The 15,803-nt window shown below is 30.3% G+C and overlaps 2 protein-coding genes and 1 non-coding gene across 3 annotated transcripts; 2 read left to right on the top strand and 1 right to left on the bottom strand.

Moving 5' to 3' along the window:
- Window positions 1-360: 360 nt before the first annotated feature.
- Window positions 361-433, top strand: TRNAE-CUC. Its single transcript has one exon. It is a non-coding gene; the product is annotated as a tRNA-Glu (tRNA).
- A 96-nt stretch (window positions 434-529) lies between these two features.
- On the top strand, window positions 530-3,678 carry LOC114177035 (pentatricopeptide repeat-containing protein At4g16835, mitochondrial). The gene has a single exon (XM_028062263.1). It carries the CDS (start codon window positions 567-569, stop codon window positions 2,508-2,510), a length of 1,944 nt encoding a protein of 647 aa, XP_027918064.1. The 5' UTR covers window positions 530-566; the 3' UTR covers window positions 2,511-3,678.
- Window positions 3,679-7,223: 3,545 nt separating this feature from the next.
- On the bottom strand, window positions 7,224-10,612 carry LOC114178668 (GTP-binding protein YPTM2). The gene is made up of 8 exons (XM_028064708.1): window positions 10,418-10,612; window positions 9,346-9,418; window positions 8,988-9,035; window positions 8,852-8,899; window positions 8,310-8,381; window positions 8,059-8,214; window positions 7,830-7,933; window positions 7,224-7,684 (listed from the first exon to the last, which is right to left on the bottom strand). The coding sequence occupies exons 1-8, from the start codon at window positions 10,429-10,431 to the stop codon at window positions 7,591-7,593; spliced, it is 609 nt and encodes a 202-aa protein (XP_027920509.1). The 5' UTR covers window positions 10,432-10,612; the 3' UTR covers window positions 7,224-7,590.
- Window positions 10,613-15,803: the final 5,191 nt, after the last annotated feature.

The raw sequence follows: 15,803 nt of genomic DNA, 5'->3' as shown, positions 1-15,803 counted from the left end.
AGAAAAAAGATTTTAGTGAGAGAAATTTTTAAAATGAGATAAGAAATTAATGCTTATATTATATTTATACTGTAAATTTTCTGTTCATTTTGAATATATTTGAAAATAAAATATAGGTCTTACAAAATGAAAATTACATATTTTAAAATATAAAGTAAAAATATCACAAAAAATATAAAAAAAATTTTATAAGAAATTATAACAACTAAAACTAAAATTTACCTATATATATAAATAAAGTAGGGAACACTAGTTTAAGCTGAATTTGGTTAACCACAAACAAAAGTGATGATTATTTTTAATTCACAATCAAAATTGTTTTATTAGTTTTATATCTAGGGGAATAAATTTATCATCAAATCCGTTGTAGTCTAGTTGGTCAGGATATTCGGCTCTCACCTGAAAGACCCGGGTTCAAGTCCCGGCAACGGAATTATTTTTCTTTATTTTTTATGCTTCTTTTTCTCCCTCAATGTGTTACTCTTATAAGTTCTGATTGATGAGAAATGGGAACCATGTTCACGTGAAACTGGAACAAAAGACTCAAACATAGTGAACTTTGATACATGTTTCATTTACGTTTATTAAGGACGAGGAAGCGAAGTTCTTTGCCAACCTTGTCCTTCGCAACACTAACCAAACACCAAAACATCACTTTTGCCACCCCAAGTCACCACCATGTGTCCAGACACTCCCATCAAGGCGAGCTTAATGATAACAGCATCATTGCATCGAACAAGCTCATCACAAGCTACGTTCGATGCGGTGACTTAGATTCCGCTGTTCGTGTCTTTGACAACATGAAAGTAAAGTCTACTGTTACGTGGAACTCCATCCTCGCTGCCTACGCCAAGAAACTCGGCCACTTCGAATACGCTCGCCAGCTGTTTGAGAAAATTCCCCAACCCAACGTTGTGTCCTATAACATCATGTTAGCGTGTCATTGGCATCATTTTGGTGTCCATGATGCCCGTTGCTTCTTTGACAGCATGCCCGTGAAGGATGTTGCTTCGTGGAACACCATGATTTCGGGTTATGCGCAGGTTGAACTCATGGGTGAGGCTCAGAGGTTGTTCTCGGTGATGCCAGAGAAAAACTGCGTGTCTTGGAGTGCCATGGTGTCAGGATATGTGGCATGTGGGGATTTGGATTCTGCTGTGGCGTGTTTTTATGCTGCGGATGTGAGGAGTGTGATCACGTGGACTGCCATGATCACTGGGTACATGAAGTTTGGGAGGGTTGAACTGGCAGAAAGATTGTTTGGAGAAATGACAATGAGGACATTGGTAACATGGAATTCTATGATTGCTGGGTATGTTGAAAATGGGAGGGCAGAGGATGGGCTAAGGCTATTCAGGATAATGTTAGAAACTGGAGTTAAGCCTAATGCTTTGACTTTGACTAGTGTGTTGTTGGGTTGTAGTAATTTATCAGCATTGCAGCTGGGTAAGCAAATTCATCAGTTAGTTTGTAAGTCTCCATTGAGTAGTGATACGACTGCCGGGACTTCATTGGTTAGTATGTATTCCAAGTGTGGGGATCTAAAGGACGCCTGGGGTTTATTCGTTAAGATTTCCCGAAAAGATGTAGTGTGCTGGAATGCAATGATTTCTGGCTATGCCCAACATGGGGCTGGTGAAAAAGCTCTTCATTTGTTTGATGAGATGAAAAATGAAGGCATGAAGCCAGATTGGATTACCTTTGTTGCAGTATTGTTAGCTTGTAACCACGCAGGACTGGTGGATCTTGGGGTCCAATATTTTAACACAATGGTAAGAGATATTGGAATTGAAACTAAACCAGAGCACTATGCATGCATGGTTGACCTTCTTGGTCGAGCTGGAAAGCTAGCTGAGGCTGTAGATTTGATAAAAAGTATGCCTTTTAGGCCCCATCCTGCCATTTACGGAACACTTCTGGGTGCTTGTAGGATCCATAAAAACTTGCACTTGGCTGAGTTTGCTGCCAAAAATTTGCTCGAGCTTGATCCAACTATTGCAACTGGATATGTTCAATTGGCTAATGTTTATGCATCACAAAATAGATGGGACCATGTTGCTAGGATCCGAAGATCAATGAAAGAAAATAATGTTGTCAAGACACCGGGATATAGTTGGATTGAAATAAACAGTGTGGTGCATGAGTTTAGATCAAGCGACAGATTGCACCCTGAATTGGCTTCTATACATGCAAAGCTAAATGACTTGGAGAAGAAAATGAAATTAGCTGGTTATGTGCCAGATCTTGAATTTGCATTGCATGATGTGGGAGAGGAGCTGAAAGAACAGCTTCTTTTATGGCATAGTGAGAAACTGGCAATTGCATTTGGACTTCTTAAGTTACCATTAGGGGTTCCAATCCGGGTATTCAAAAACTTGAGAGTTTGTGGAGATTGTCATTCTGCAACCAAGTACATTTCAGCTATAGAAGGAAGAGAAATCATAGTTAGAGATACCTCGAGGTTTCATCATTTTAAGGACGGATTCTGCTCTTGCACGGATTACTGGTAAGCTTGATAATTTGAAGTAAGCAAAATGATATTGATTTGAAGAGTATGCTATTTTATTCCAAAAGCAAAGCATGCTCTTTACCTTGGATCGAATTGATTTCTCGAATACACAAAGGAATACTATTCTAGAGATTCAGATAAGTGCTCTTGATTTCAGTATCATCACATTTAATTTCCAGATGACGAAATTGGCAGTGATTCTGGAAATTAACCGCCAAGTCCTTTTTAACCACAGTTGTTATTAGCTGCCTTATGGGCACCTTATCAGTCCTACAGTCTCTCGACAGTCTTTGACTAAAGAGAAAGCTATTTGTTGGCACTCCAAAAATGAATGTTTTCCCAAATGTAGGCTCAACAGACAAAGAACAACCTGTATTAACTTCCAAATTCAAAGGCTGCATGGGTTGTTTTGTGGTGGAGTTGAGTGAAACTAACCCTGAGGGGAAAGTTGCTTACTGCAGTCCAGTTTTGTTCAAGTCGGGATCCTCTCCGGCTCTTTCCTGCAAGAATGAGTGCAGATTACTAAAAAAATAGAGTACAGTAGGTTTAATTAATTGCTGAGATTAAAACTTAAATGTACCACAAAACCAAACGGCAGCGTCTTCAAACCAGGACGAGGACAACCTCGAATCATGTTTTTAGCCAGAAACAACCAAAAAACCTACACCTGACCCCGATTTTCATTACTTACACCACAAGCCACCATAGCCGTGCAGCCACCATAGCCGTGCCAAAATCAATGGCAATCACCATCTTTCATCGGCTCAGTTGGTATGTCATGAGCGGCAATGAAGACCACAATGCATTTTACGAAAGAATAATGGAGGAAGAAAACATTAGAAACCCACTTCTAATCCAGGACAATAGCTAATGCTGCAAGTTCTGAGACCGTTTTGCCTTATTTGGGTAAACATTCTTATAATATTTTTTTTTTTAAATGATTTTTATAGTATCGTAATATCTGTTAATGTTTTTTTTTTTTTCACCTTATAATAATTACAGAAGTTGCTATTTAACTATTCTACCGTACAAATTATGGGTTGAATAGATTTTTTGGTTTTCAAGTAGAACTTTTGTTCCTGTTGTGTTGTGAAATACATGATCACATAACATACTCATAAAGTAAATTTCTCCAGAGTCATCAATTCCTTATCATGTTTCAATGAAATGAATTGTACAATGTTGTTACTAATATACTTAACTATGTACTAGCATTATGCAGTTTTTTACCTTCTTGCTGATCCTGGTAGCCTTACTATATTAAGGCTGAAAAATTCTAAAATTTTGATTCCGTTGTAAGTTTCTTCTCTGTTTTCAGTTATGCGTTAGTTGTACCCATCCGATAGATAGTCATCTGGGAATCGTTTTTCCTCCTATCTGGGTATGTCTGAACGGCCAAGATACTACTTACAAAGAGACTAACATATATGACGCAATAGTCATTCTCGTTTTCCTCCATTTTATTGAATCTCAGTATTTGATAAATCTTTACAAGTTTATTATAGGAAAAAAATTACTAATAAAGGATAGATATAGTTTGTTATTGTCAGTTAGTTTTTTATTTTCTTTCCTGAGTTGTTAACGAAACGTCTTCCTTCTAATTTGGCTGTGTAAGCTGGAGATTCCAGTGTAGAAAAATGGCTGTGTGCCTGTTCGTTTGTACTCTTTGATTTTTGAAAAAATAAGTGTAATTTCTCCGAAATCATGGAGGGATTCTTATTCTTAAGTTATAGTTTTCACGATAGCACAATGACTAGGTGGCAACAGATGGGGCGATGAAGGATTTCATTATTCCATCCCATCCTTAAAGTCAAAATTTATATTTATCTTTAATTTTATCTCCCAATATAATGGATATAAAATTTTTGTTCCATTCTTGTCTTGATCAAACTAATAGTTACATCACAATCATACTCATATTTTCTTATGTTTAATATTAATTAATTAATTAATTTTTGTAAAAATTAATATTAAAAAGTATATTATCAAATATTTAATATAAAAAGTGTTTTAAATGTCAAATATATAAAAATAAATGATAATTATATAATTTTAAATCAAAGTATAAAATAACAATTCTATAAAGTAAAATAACTGTATAAAATATCATGCAATTATAAGTAAATAAAATTTCATAACAACCAAAATATTCCTTAATTGTGAAAATGTCGATGAAATAAAATTGATAAAGTCCACAAATATTTTTAAAAAATTATAAAAGTAAAAACAATTCAAGTTTAAAAATATTCAAATGTTTACTTCCTCTCTATAAATTATAATAAATTTCTTTTTTTATACATAATAAAATTTATAAACTTAAATGAAATTACACAAAAAAAAATGATTAAACTAAAAATAATACAAATTTAGATATAAATATTCTCTCTTTCAAACTTTACGACAATGATATTAAATTATAATATTTTACTAAATAAAAGATATTTACATAATTACTGAAGTAAAATTATATGAGTTAGAAAATAAAAATAATTATATAAAAAATTATTAAAACTATTTTACATGATAAAAAATAAAAACAACTGAAAATATTGAAAAAAGTAAAATATTAAATATGTGACCTATAAACAATTTGATACACCTTTAAAGGAAATGGCACAAAAGATCATAGAGATCTAGAAAAACTTTTTACGTATTAAACTAGTTGAGCAGTTGAGATATGAAATTTTTTTTAATAAAATAAAAAATTCTTCAATTGAAACAAAATTTAAAGATCAAAAATAATATATAAGATAAGTATAAGTATATATATATATATATATATATATATATATATATATATATATATATATATATATATATATATATATATATATATATATATGTATATAATCTAGTAAATGAAAAATTTATGTTATTAAACATTTGAAATTGAGAGGATTGAACATTCTCATATAAAAAAAATCATAAATAAAAATACTAAAAAGGAATAGAAATAATGGGATGTGACAATTAAAAACTATTTGATTCACTTAAATTAATAATATACCATTTGAACATAAACATTTGAAAAAAAAATTGTAATCAAGATTATAATAAAAGCATAAGTATCTTAAAAATGTGAATGAATTTTGTGAACATATAATAATATGACAAACAGTTAGAAAAAGATAAACTAAGAGTGTGCAATCAAAAAATTACGAAACTAAGTATTAAGAGAATAATTATATATATATATATATATATATATATATATATATATATATATATATATATATATAAAGAAGAGAATGGATAGTAGGGTTATGTACTTTATCAACAATCGATTGGGTTCAAGAATATCTAATTTGGACTCAAGGATTTGTAATATGAGATCGGAATAAGAATATAGTTTTAAATACGAAAATGATATCATATCCCATTTCACGTGACACTTTACTAGCAACTATGTCTACTCTGCGATAAAATTCTATTAAATGCATAAATACTAGAATTTTTGTCGATTATCTTTTTGGATGAATAAATTTTGTTTTTTTAGTAAATGAAAAAATTAAGAAGTTAAAAATAGATATTAATAATAATGATAAATATGATTTAAAATAAGAAATATCAATTTTATCATATTGGATAAGGGGTAAACCCCGTTACTTAGGTTAGAATAGATTTAAACATTGCACTTGAATGGTCAGTTAAATCTCTCTAAATCCTAGATAAACATCTATTTACCAAAATATTAGTCTTGTGTCAATGGTTAGATTGAAACTAACATATTAAGACCCAAGATATTTAAATGGGAAAGTTTTGAGCAATTTCGAGACATATTATAATATACAGCAAGCAGGCAACTTTCAATAGTGAAGAGAATAGTAGCATCCAAAGGAGCATTTATTCTTGTTTAATAAATCCTAATTATTTACTACATTAATGATGGCTAAAATAGAAAAACAGCTAAAGTATGAAAGGAATATGGAAAACATGTATGTCTAATTTAGTGGTATAAATAAGTAAATAAGTGGTTAGATACGTTAAACAAAACTCTTCTGTTAACCATGCATGAACTATAAAGAGTGCAAAATTCACAAAGCAAGACAATGTAATTGGGTATGGGACAGCCATGGTAGGTTGTTGGCGAGGAATGTAGATTGGGGTCAGGTATGGGTGCCTTATTAGGGATTGTAATAGCTTGTTCCTTGTTCAGAACATGATTCCAAGTTGTATATTCCAACGAAATGGCAATGCAATGACACTGTAGTCCTAATTTAGAAAAGAGCAATTGTAATCTATTACACATTTATTTTTATTTTTATTTCTCTTTCTTTTTATCACATATACCTTATAAACCTATCAATTTTCTTTGATTTTAGATATCTATTATATTTTTCTTTTTTCTTTTTATAACGTTATATATTCTATAAGTTTATTAATTTTATTCTCTTTGTAAATATATTAAGTGTTCAACTTTTTTTTTTTGTGTACAAATATTTTTCATTTAGAAACTGAAAGTATGTGTGTGCCGACATCCAGAGGGAAAGACCTGGAAAGTCGTTATGTTTTACTGTCAGCCTGTCAGGACAGCGAGGAGACATCATCATAAATTTTTAATGATGTTATTCTCATGGTTCAATCAATTACTGAAACCATGGCATATTTTTCAAATATCACATTTTATTTCTAAAATTATTATATACTCGATAAAGAGAACAAACAGAATAATAAAAGAGCAAAAGGAAAAGAAAAACGCCAATAACTAGCAAACTTTTTTATCATAAAATCCAGTTTTCTATTATTTTATTGGTAGACTTACAAGAGTGGATGCAAATGAAGAAAAGATTCTACTCCCCTAGAGAGAGACAAGTGAGAACAATCTATGCAGAAGCCATTGAAATGAGGTGAATGTGCATGGAAGAAAGAACAAGGCAAATACTGCTATTCACCAATATTCCTAATTTTGTACAAATGTTTTTTAAATCAAATACACTGAAAAGAATGGAAGTTTTAACAACGACTTAACGATAAGGAGTAAATCATGAGGAACAATCTTCATATAAAAGCAATATGTGAAAAGCTAGTTTTACATGCCACTGAGACACATATAAACGTCTAAAATCACAAATACTTCGTCTCTAATTCGAGCAGCAACCTGCCTTCTGGTTCACTGGCTGTCCTCGAATTTGGACGGTTGGAGGCCTGGCATTGTTCACTGGTTGGCTTGCCATTCTGTGGAAAACAACCAAAGAGATGATCATATCAAGCTCAACACTACCCATTAAAGGAACTTAATAAATTTCATTTAAGTCCACATCTTTAAAAACAAAATGAATAACAATAATTAATGGAAGGGAAAAAGAGGTCCTTTATTGACCTGTTTTTAATTTCAGCAGCCATGGCCATGAAAGCCTGCTCCACATTAGTTGCATTTTTGGCACTAGTTTCCATGAACGGAATTCCAATTTCGTCCGCAAATGCCTTCAAAGATAGCAGAAAGCACAAAGCACAAACTTCAGAACATTAGACAAAATGACAAAAGTAAGAATTTCACCAGATGTCGGTGCGAAATATACACAATAAAACAATTTAAAATTAAGTATCACCTTTGCTGTCTCATAGGACACAACTTTATTTGCTGTAAGATCACACTTGTTTCCAACTAGAAGCTTGTTAACATTTTCACTTGCATAACGGTCAATTTCATTCAGCCACTGCTTAACATTATTGAAGCTATCTTGGTCAGTGACATCATACACAACCTGTAAAAAAGAAAAAGAAAACATGATTACAACAATGCTTTCCAAAGAACCAAAGGAAACTAACTCAAGAAGGAGAACCAGTTTAAAATACTAACAATAATGCCATGAGCCCCACGATAGTAGCTGCTAGTGATTGTCCGGAAACGTTCCTGACCCGCTGTGTCCCACTATATGGTAAAAAAAAATGTAGAAAAATCTGTCAACAATTACAAAATAGAGTAAAGCAACAATCCCAGATAAATGGGACAGGTGTTTAAACAAATAATTTCCTACTTTTTTCACGGGTTTAAGTCCTCAAATAATACAGGTTGAACGGACCTACTACAAAATTGGTGATAGAAAACAACTCGGATTGAGAGTCTTGGCAAATGAACTACATGATTATTACATTAAGCATAAATAAAGAGACTCTTGAGTACATGAGTGATAACTCAGATTGAGCATTTTTTTCTAAGCATACTCAAATTGATTTACATAAGTATTCGAGCAAGAGACAATTTCACAAGATGTAATTTAGAAGTAGAAAACAAATTGACACATAATCATGAAAACATTTACGTTAGAAGCAAATAAATTTGTGTCAAAGGCAAAGCACCACACAAATAGCATTTATTAAAGTCAAAGATCATGTGCTTACAATTTGAAGTTTAATAGTCTTCCCATCCTGCTCCACAGTGCGGATTTTCTATAAAAGGGGCGTGGTAAATAATTAGTTACATATTTGTGCTGAAAATAAAATGGAGATTAGGTTAATGCTGAATACAAATGCTTACAAAGTCCACTCCAATGGTACTGATGTAGCTATCAAGGTATGAATCATCCTGTTTCACAACAAAAAATATTCAGGGTAACCTCCACTTCTTAAAACAAATTCAATGTAAACTTTTGGTTAGCACTGCAACCTCCACCAACACACACAATACAGTATATTTATTTCTAACCAGAGAGTCCAAAGTTATAATACTACTCACACCATATGTAGAGCATGCATCTATAATATTTCATAAAATTTGGACCTTCATAAATATAGGGAAATGGAATAGTTGGAATACTGAAATTCTTTTCATTAATTCAAAAATAAGAAAGGAAATATGTAAACAATAATAAAAACGACAGATGCTCAGAACTTACAGCAAACCTGAGGAGAAGACATGACTTGCCTACACCAGAATCTCCAATCAGCAAAAGCTTGAACAAATAATCGCTGCAAAAAACATGGTTCCAATCAAAGACAGCAAAGTATTACTATTAAGGAACTGTCTATCCATGACCAATAATACTGAAAGGTAGCATAGAAGCTGCCACGTATAGGACATCACTTATAATAATCATAGAGAGAATCATGCACCGACAGCCTACTCTTTACAATTAAATTTGTCTCGTGATTTGTACAATACTTCTTCACTCAAATCCAGATAAACTCCACTAACTTCGCACAAAAGTCAAAAGTTTTTTCGATAAAGTTTAGACCACTTAGCATTACTCTAGTAGATTGCTTGATATATTTATGGCCTCAGCAAGAATCAACTCAAATTGCCTCTAAATTTATAAATCTGTTTATTTTAGGAAGGACCACCCGTTGATGGCTTAACTATCAAGTTCATAGATCTATCTATAGGATTTTTCATCACAGAAGAATTAAATTATAACGATACTTAGTTAGAATACAACATCACTAATCACCGCGACAAAAATAGAGAGAGAGAGAGAGAGAGAGAGAGAGAGAGAGAAACTAAGGTATCAATTAGAATAAATTTACAAGTCACAACCACCAACCTAGTCCTTAGAATTCACATATCTTCAACTAACGAACAAGCTGGCTTCTTGTTCTAGATAGCATATACTGACCCAGTTTCTGCAGTTATTTCATCATTACAAAAAGACTATTATTAAGATAAAACGTTTAGAAGTCCTAAGCCGGATCCGAGAAAAAAACATTTCACAATTAGCTCTAATATAATTGAATACGTGCAAACGGATCTATGGTCTAAAGAAACAGATCTAATCAGTGAGGAAGTTTCCAGAAGTACGATCCAGTAAAACAAAATTCAAATAACCGAAACAACACTTCACAAATACAAAATTCAACACTACCGCTCGACGACGACTTCAGATCTAAACGAGCTTAATTGATAAACGAACACAAAACACGATTCGCAGAGGGATTTTCGCAATTGAAGCAGTGAGGAGAATATGCACTTACTATTCGGGATTCATGGTGGTGCGAGGTTGGGAACGATTAGAATTAGAGAGAAGTAGACGGAAGTGGAAGGAGTAAGGAGTAGCCGGCGAGAGGAGTGAGCGAAATCTGATCGTCGCCGGAGAAAGATGGGTGAGGGGATTGAAGAGAGAAATGGAGAAAAGCGTGTTGAAGTGGCGTTTTAAAATGACCCGCTGGTGTCGGAGGTCTTAAGGGTGAAGGGGTGCGAGTGGGGTGACGTATCATCAGGATCAGCCGCTGCCACGTGTCTTGCATCATACTCTCATTCATTTACCAGGTTGGATGCTTCCTTCTTCTCGCCTTCTGTTGTGTATATAAAAAACAAACTTAATTTTATATTTCACTCTTCAATTATCATATTTCTTAAATTTTACTAATTACGTTTTTTATGGATTTTATCGGTCTATAAACTATGTAACAGTGTAATAAAATGCCATAATTTTTTTAAAAAAATTATAAATTAACGTTGTTTTTATGTTGTTTTATTTTTTAAATCTTTTTACATGACATGTCATTATCTTCAATGAAATGGTATACACGTGAAAATGTAAATTATATAATGAAATAGTAAAATAATAGATAATAAATTATAAAATAATAATGATTAGGTAATAAAATATATAATTAAATAAAAAATATCGATATTGTTTATCCACATAACTATATTAACGAATTTACATAAACTACTGCAACGTCAAAAGGTGTTTTAAAATTTTCTTTTAAGTAAAGCTTTAATACGAGAAAGAGAATTAGTTTTCTAAAATTTAAAAGAGTTGTTCTTTTATGCTTCATTTATTTCTTTGAAATAACATTTTTAGGAGCCAACGTTGCTCGAGAACATATATCTTATTTTGTAAGTTTCTTTCAAAATAATTCTCACGAGAGAAGACTAATCTAATTTTCTTTTAAATTAAAATAAAAACTTTGGTCAAACTTTTAAATAGTTTAATGTGCTAAAAAGTATTCTTAATAAAAGAAAAACACGCTATTTTTTATTATATATATATATATATATATATATATATATATATATATATATATATATATATATATATATATATATATATATATATACTTCTAAAAATTGTTGTTATCAATAAATTTTCATCGTTTCTAAGAATCATAACAATATTCATGATTTCCTTCTTAGATATGAACAGAATTCGGGAACTCCAAAAACTCTCACCTAAATTTTTAAGTATTATACCAAAGTTTCGTTACAAAGTTGAACCAATTTAATTCAGTTAAAACGAGTGGTTAAATGATAATTTAAGAAGCTAACATAAATAATAGACATGCACCTTACATTATAAATCAATGAAAAAATATAACTATTGTTGAGAACCCATAAATATTTTGTTTTTATATATTAGAAAGGATTTCTTTTATTTCATTAAAAAATATAGTTCGGTTTTTTATAACAGAATAACCTTCTCCGTCTTTAAAAGAAAATCTAAGTTATTTTTTTCCCTTCTTCCTTATAAAATCTAACATTATTCCTTATCTTCTTGACAATCTAAGACCATAAAATCGATCTTTGTGAACAGTCTATCAAGTACCTCGATCAATTTCATCTTAAATTTAAATTTTTGTCATTTATTTTGTAGAGCAAATTTGTTTTTCTCATACATGTAATTTTTTTTCTGGATTGTATTTAATCTTTTTGGTTTCTAGGTGAAACTAAATCTAGTTGTAGTTCTAAAATCATACATTGATCATTGATCAAACTTTTTGTTGTGTAGCTAGAATAATCGTAAGTGGGGGAGTTGTGTGAGGAAAGAAGAGTGTTAGGCCGTGTTAGGCTTATTCTTTGAAGTATGAGAAACTAATCTTTTTGAAAATTTTAATGTTTTATAGTTAAATTCAAAAATTGTGGTACAAATGATGTGACTGCTTGTTTGTGTAAAGTTGAGAATATTCGTGATAAGAGTGAGTTTGATCATAATATTAGTAGTATGGTATTTTATAAATAGAGAATGTTATGAAAATTTGAGAAAACATGTTTGATTTGAACTCTAAAAGTATAAATATATGATGGTGGGAAACTGTTGAAATACATTAATTAGTTATGAGAGAAATATTGACAACATGACAGTGTATAAAGGGGAGAGGTTAAAGAAGAACTGACCTATAAGAAAAATGAGCAATGAATGTGACCTTGATGATGCTATAGTGAAGTTATTGCTGGTATTTGAAAGATGGGATGTATTTGATGTGGTATAGTGATTCTTGTAGAATTGTTGAATTAATTAGAGACATGTTTAAACTGATAATTCTTATGGTGTGTAAAGAGTAGATATGGGAGCATGCATTGAATAATGTAGTATTGAATGTGACACGATGATTATATTTTTTGTAAGAAAGTAGTATGTTTACATGCATGATTGTTATAATGTCGTGAAATTCTTTTTTTATTTGAAACGGTTTATATGTTACTAAATAGTTTATTTGTATGTCACCAATTATGCTTATGGTTATGTTGAGTTATGCTTATATAATATGAGTAATTGTAAAAATTTAGTGTGTTTGGGTTGTCAAATTAGTTATTTCCAAGGAAAAATGCTAATCATCTTGACTTTACTAGTGTTTAACGTCACATAGAGAAAGATAACTAGGTTAGGTGGTAAGAGTCGAAGGAAGCTTCAATTGGTAGACGGTGTGATATGAAAGAGGATCAAGCTCATGAAGTACTTATGGAGCTAATGAAGTTAACCCTGTCAGTACTAGGTGAAATGTATGAGTCATCCGTGATCAAAAGTTGTAAAGGAAGAAAAGAGGATGTGTAGTATGACAGGTGCAAAGTCTCATAAGTTCATTCAATACACTAGTCTTCCGGAATATTGAGTTACTCTTTAGTTTGATGTTTGGCTGGTTTTTATTTTATACATCTCAAAGATTTATTTTGACAATTTTTGTATGAAAATTATAGATCTTTTAAATTGGATTTTATTTCTGTAATAATTAGCTTATCCTTGCAATTGTGGGTGTCTTTTATTTCTTTTCTTTTGCAATGATGTATTTTAAATATGAAGCAAATATAGGAGCTGATGGCGATAGTAGAAAAGCTTGAACAAGTCACTAAAGGAATAGTATAGAAATATGTTAAATGTTTTTTATAACCTTTTAAAATATTGTATTAAGTTCTTAGTTTACATTTTTTAGTTATGAGTTATGTTGATCACATTTGTAGAATGCAATGTTTTCTAGTTTAAGAACTCCAATAAACTAAGTTTAATTATAATTAGTGATATTACTAGAGTGTTAAAATATGATATATAATCACTAAGTGGATGCTTAGGAAAATAGTGTTGTTACAACTATTATTTAAATTAATGAGTCTATTATATATCTGTTAAGATAATTTAGTTTTGCAAATAAAACTTAATAATTCGAAAGATTAGTTTTAAATTTTAGGTAGTTTATATTATTACATAATGATTTGTTATTAGAACTTTTTAGAAAAACAATATTGCATTAATTATTAGAAGTTTATAAGAAGAATTAAATATGTTTTTTGTTCTTTAATTTTAAGTGAAAATTGGAATTAGTCTCATAAGAAATTTGGTCCAATTTAGTCCTTCAACTCTATAAAAGCATGAATTTATTCTTTTTAACCAAATTTTGTTAGGTTTATTTGATGTTTAAAATGTGCTTCATGAATAATATTTGAGTTTGTTGACTCCGTTTGACATATCAATGTTAACTAAGAAATGTGTCTAAAAGAATGAGTAATTTATATCAATATTAACAATGAAAGATGAGTAACTATATTAGTTTAAATTTCTGAAAAAAATAATTTTAATTTTTGCTGAAAGTTAAAAATTCAAAAACATATTTAACTCAAGAACATGCCCACCACACTGCCGCATTTTCTATTACATTGTCTTACAATTATTTTACAATATATATATATATATATAATTTTATTTTATACAGTTTTTCATTACATAATAATAAAAAATAAAATATATCATATTAGTTATTTCAATGTTTTCATAGTCTATGTGCATTATAATCTAATTCTGACGACTATTTTTTGAAAGTCATGTATATAAAGAATATTTAAAATAATTGGAAGATAAGGTAGCATCCTAAAAGAGAAAAAAAAAATGACTTGGAGTGTAAAGTTGTGATTACAATCAATTATTGTCTTCTTCTGTTGGTGATGTTAAGAATAAAGCATATCAACTAAAGACGCGAGAGACTGTTCTTCTTTTTGTTAGTTAGGATAGTGCTGTCCGTGTAGACAATATCTATCACCAATCATCTTCGTATAACTTTAAATTTAAATTTCATTTCCATCTATTCAAACATTTTTACAAATTTAATACATAAAAATAAAAGACTAAATGATTTTTTTCTACTTTAACTTTCTCCTCACGGTAATTTTTTGTTGTTGTATGCACTCCTCCTAGATGATAGAAAAAAAATAATTTAGTTTTTGGTAAAGATGAAAACATTTAAGTTGATGTCTACAAAGACCACTAAAGAAAAGATCATTTGATGTGTTGTGTTACGCATAATTTGAAATAAAAAGAAAAAGAAGATGATTTGAAATATTTAATTTTTGGAAGTGTATTCGATTTGATTTGAAGATTAAGAAAAGAGAAAGGTCACACGCGTTTTGGAGTGTTGTGTTGTGTTACGCATGCTCAGAATCGTGATGGAAGGCTATGTTTTTTTAGTTAAAAATTAAAATTAGCTTTTATCTTAAACTTTTAGCTCTCAAAAATTTTAAAATAAACATATATAATCTTTTTAATTTAATTAAATTAAATTCTGTTATACGTTATTTACAATTGTTTGATATAATACGTAAAACAATATTTATTATTTTTTAAAGTTTAAAGATTAAAATGAATTATAATACAATCACAAATTGACATGTCACTACAAGAAAATGTCTTATTAGTAACCAATTTTAGTGACTAAAAGTTGTTAGTCACTATAATGACCAATTTAGATACCAATTTACAAAATTAAAATTTATTGGTTACTAAAATAGTCACTAATATAAATAAAAAATTATAATTTGTCACTAAATTTGTCACTAATTAATTAGAGACCAATTTAGTAACTAAGTTATTGTGGTAGCCAAAACTTAGATAGCTAATTTTTAGTGACTAGATTTCTTTGGTAGCCAGAACTATGGTAGCTAATTTTAAAAACTAATTTAGTGACCAATTATAATTTTTTATTCATAATAGTAACTATTTTAATAACAAATAATTTTTTTACTTTGTAAACTTGTATCTAAATTAGTAATTATAGTAACTAACAACTTTTGGTCATTAAAATTGATTACTAATGAAGCATTTTCTTGTAGTATGTGGCACTAGCATTGACACGTAACACAATTGTGACTTGA

The sequence above is a fragment of the Vigna unguiculata genome, chromosome 3 (genome assembly GCF_004118075.2).
Source record: "Vigna unguiculata cultivar IT97K-499-35 chromosome 3, ASM411807v1, whole genome shotgun sequence".
Lineage (NCBI taxonomy): Eukaryota > Viridiplantae > Streptophyta > Magnoliopsida > Fabales > Fabaceae > Vigna > Vigna unguiculata.
The sequence above is the reverse complement of the archived record's forward strand: the minus strand, read 5'-3'. Positions and strand labels throughout refer to the sequence as shown.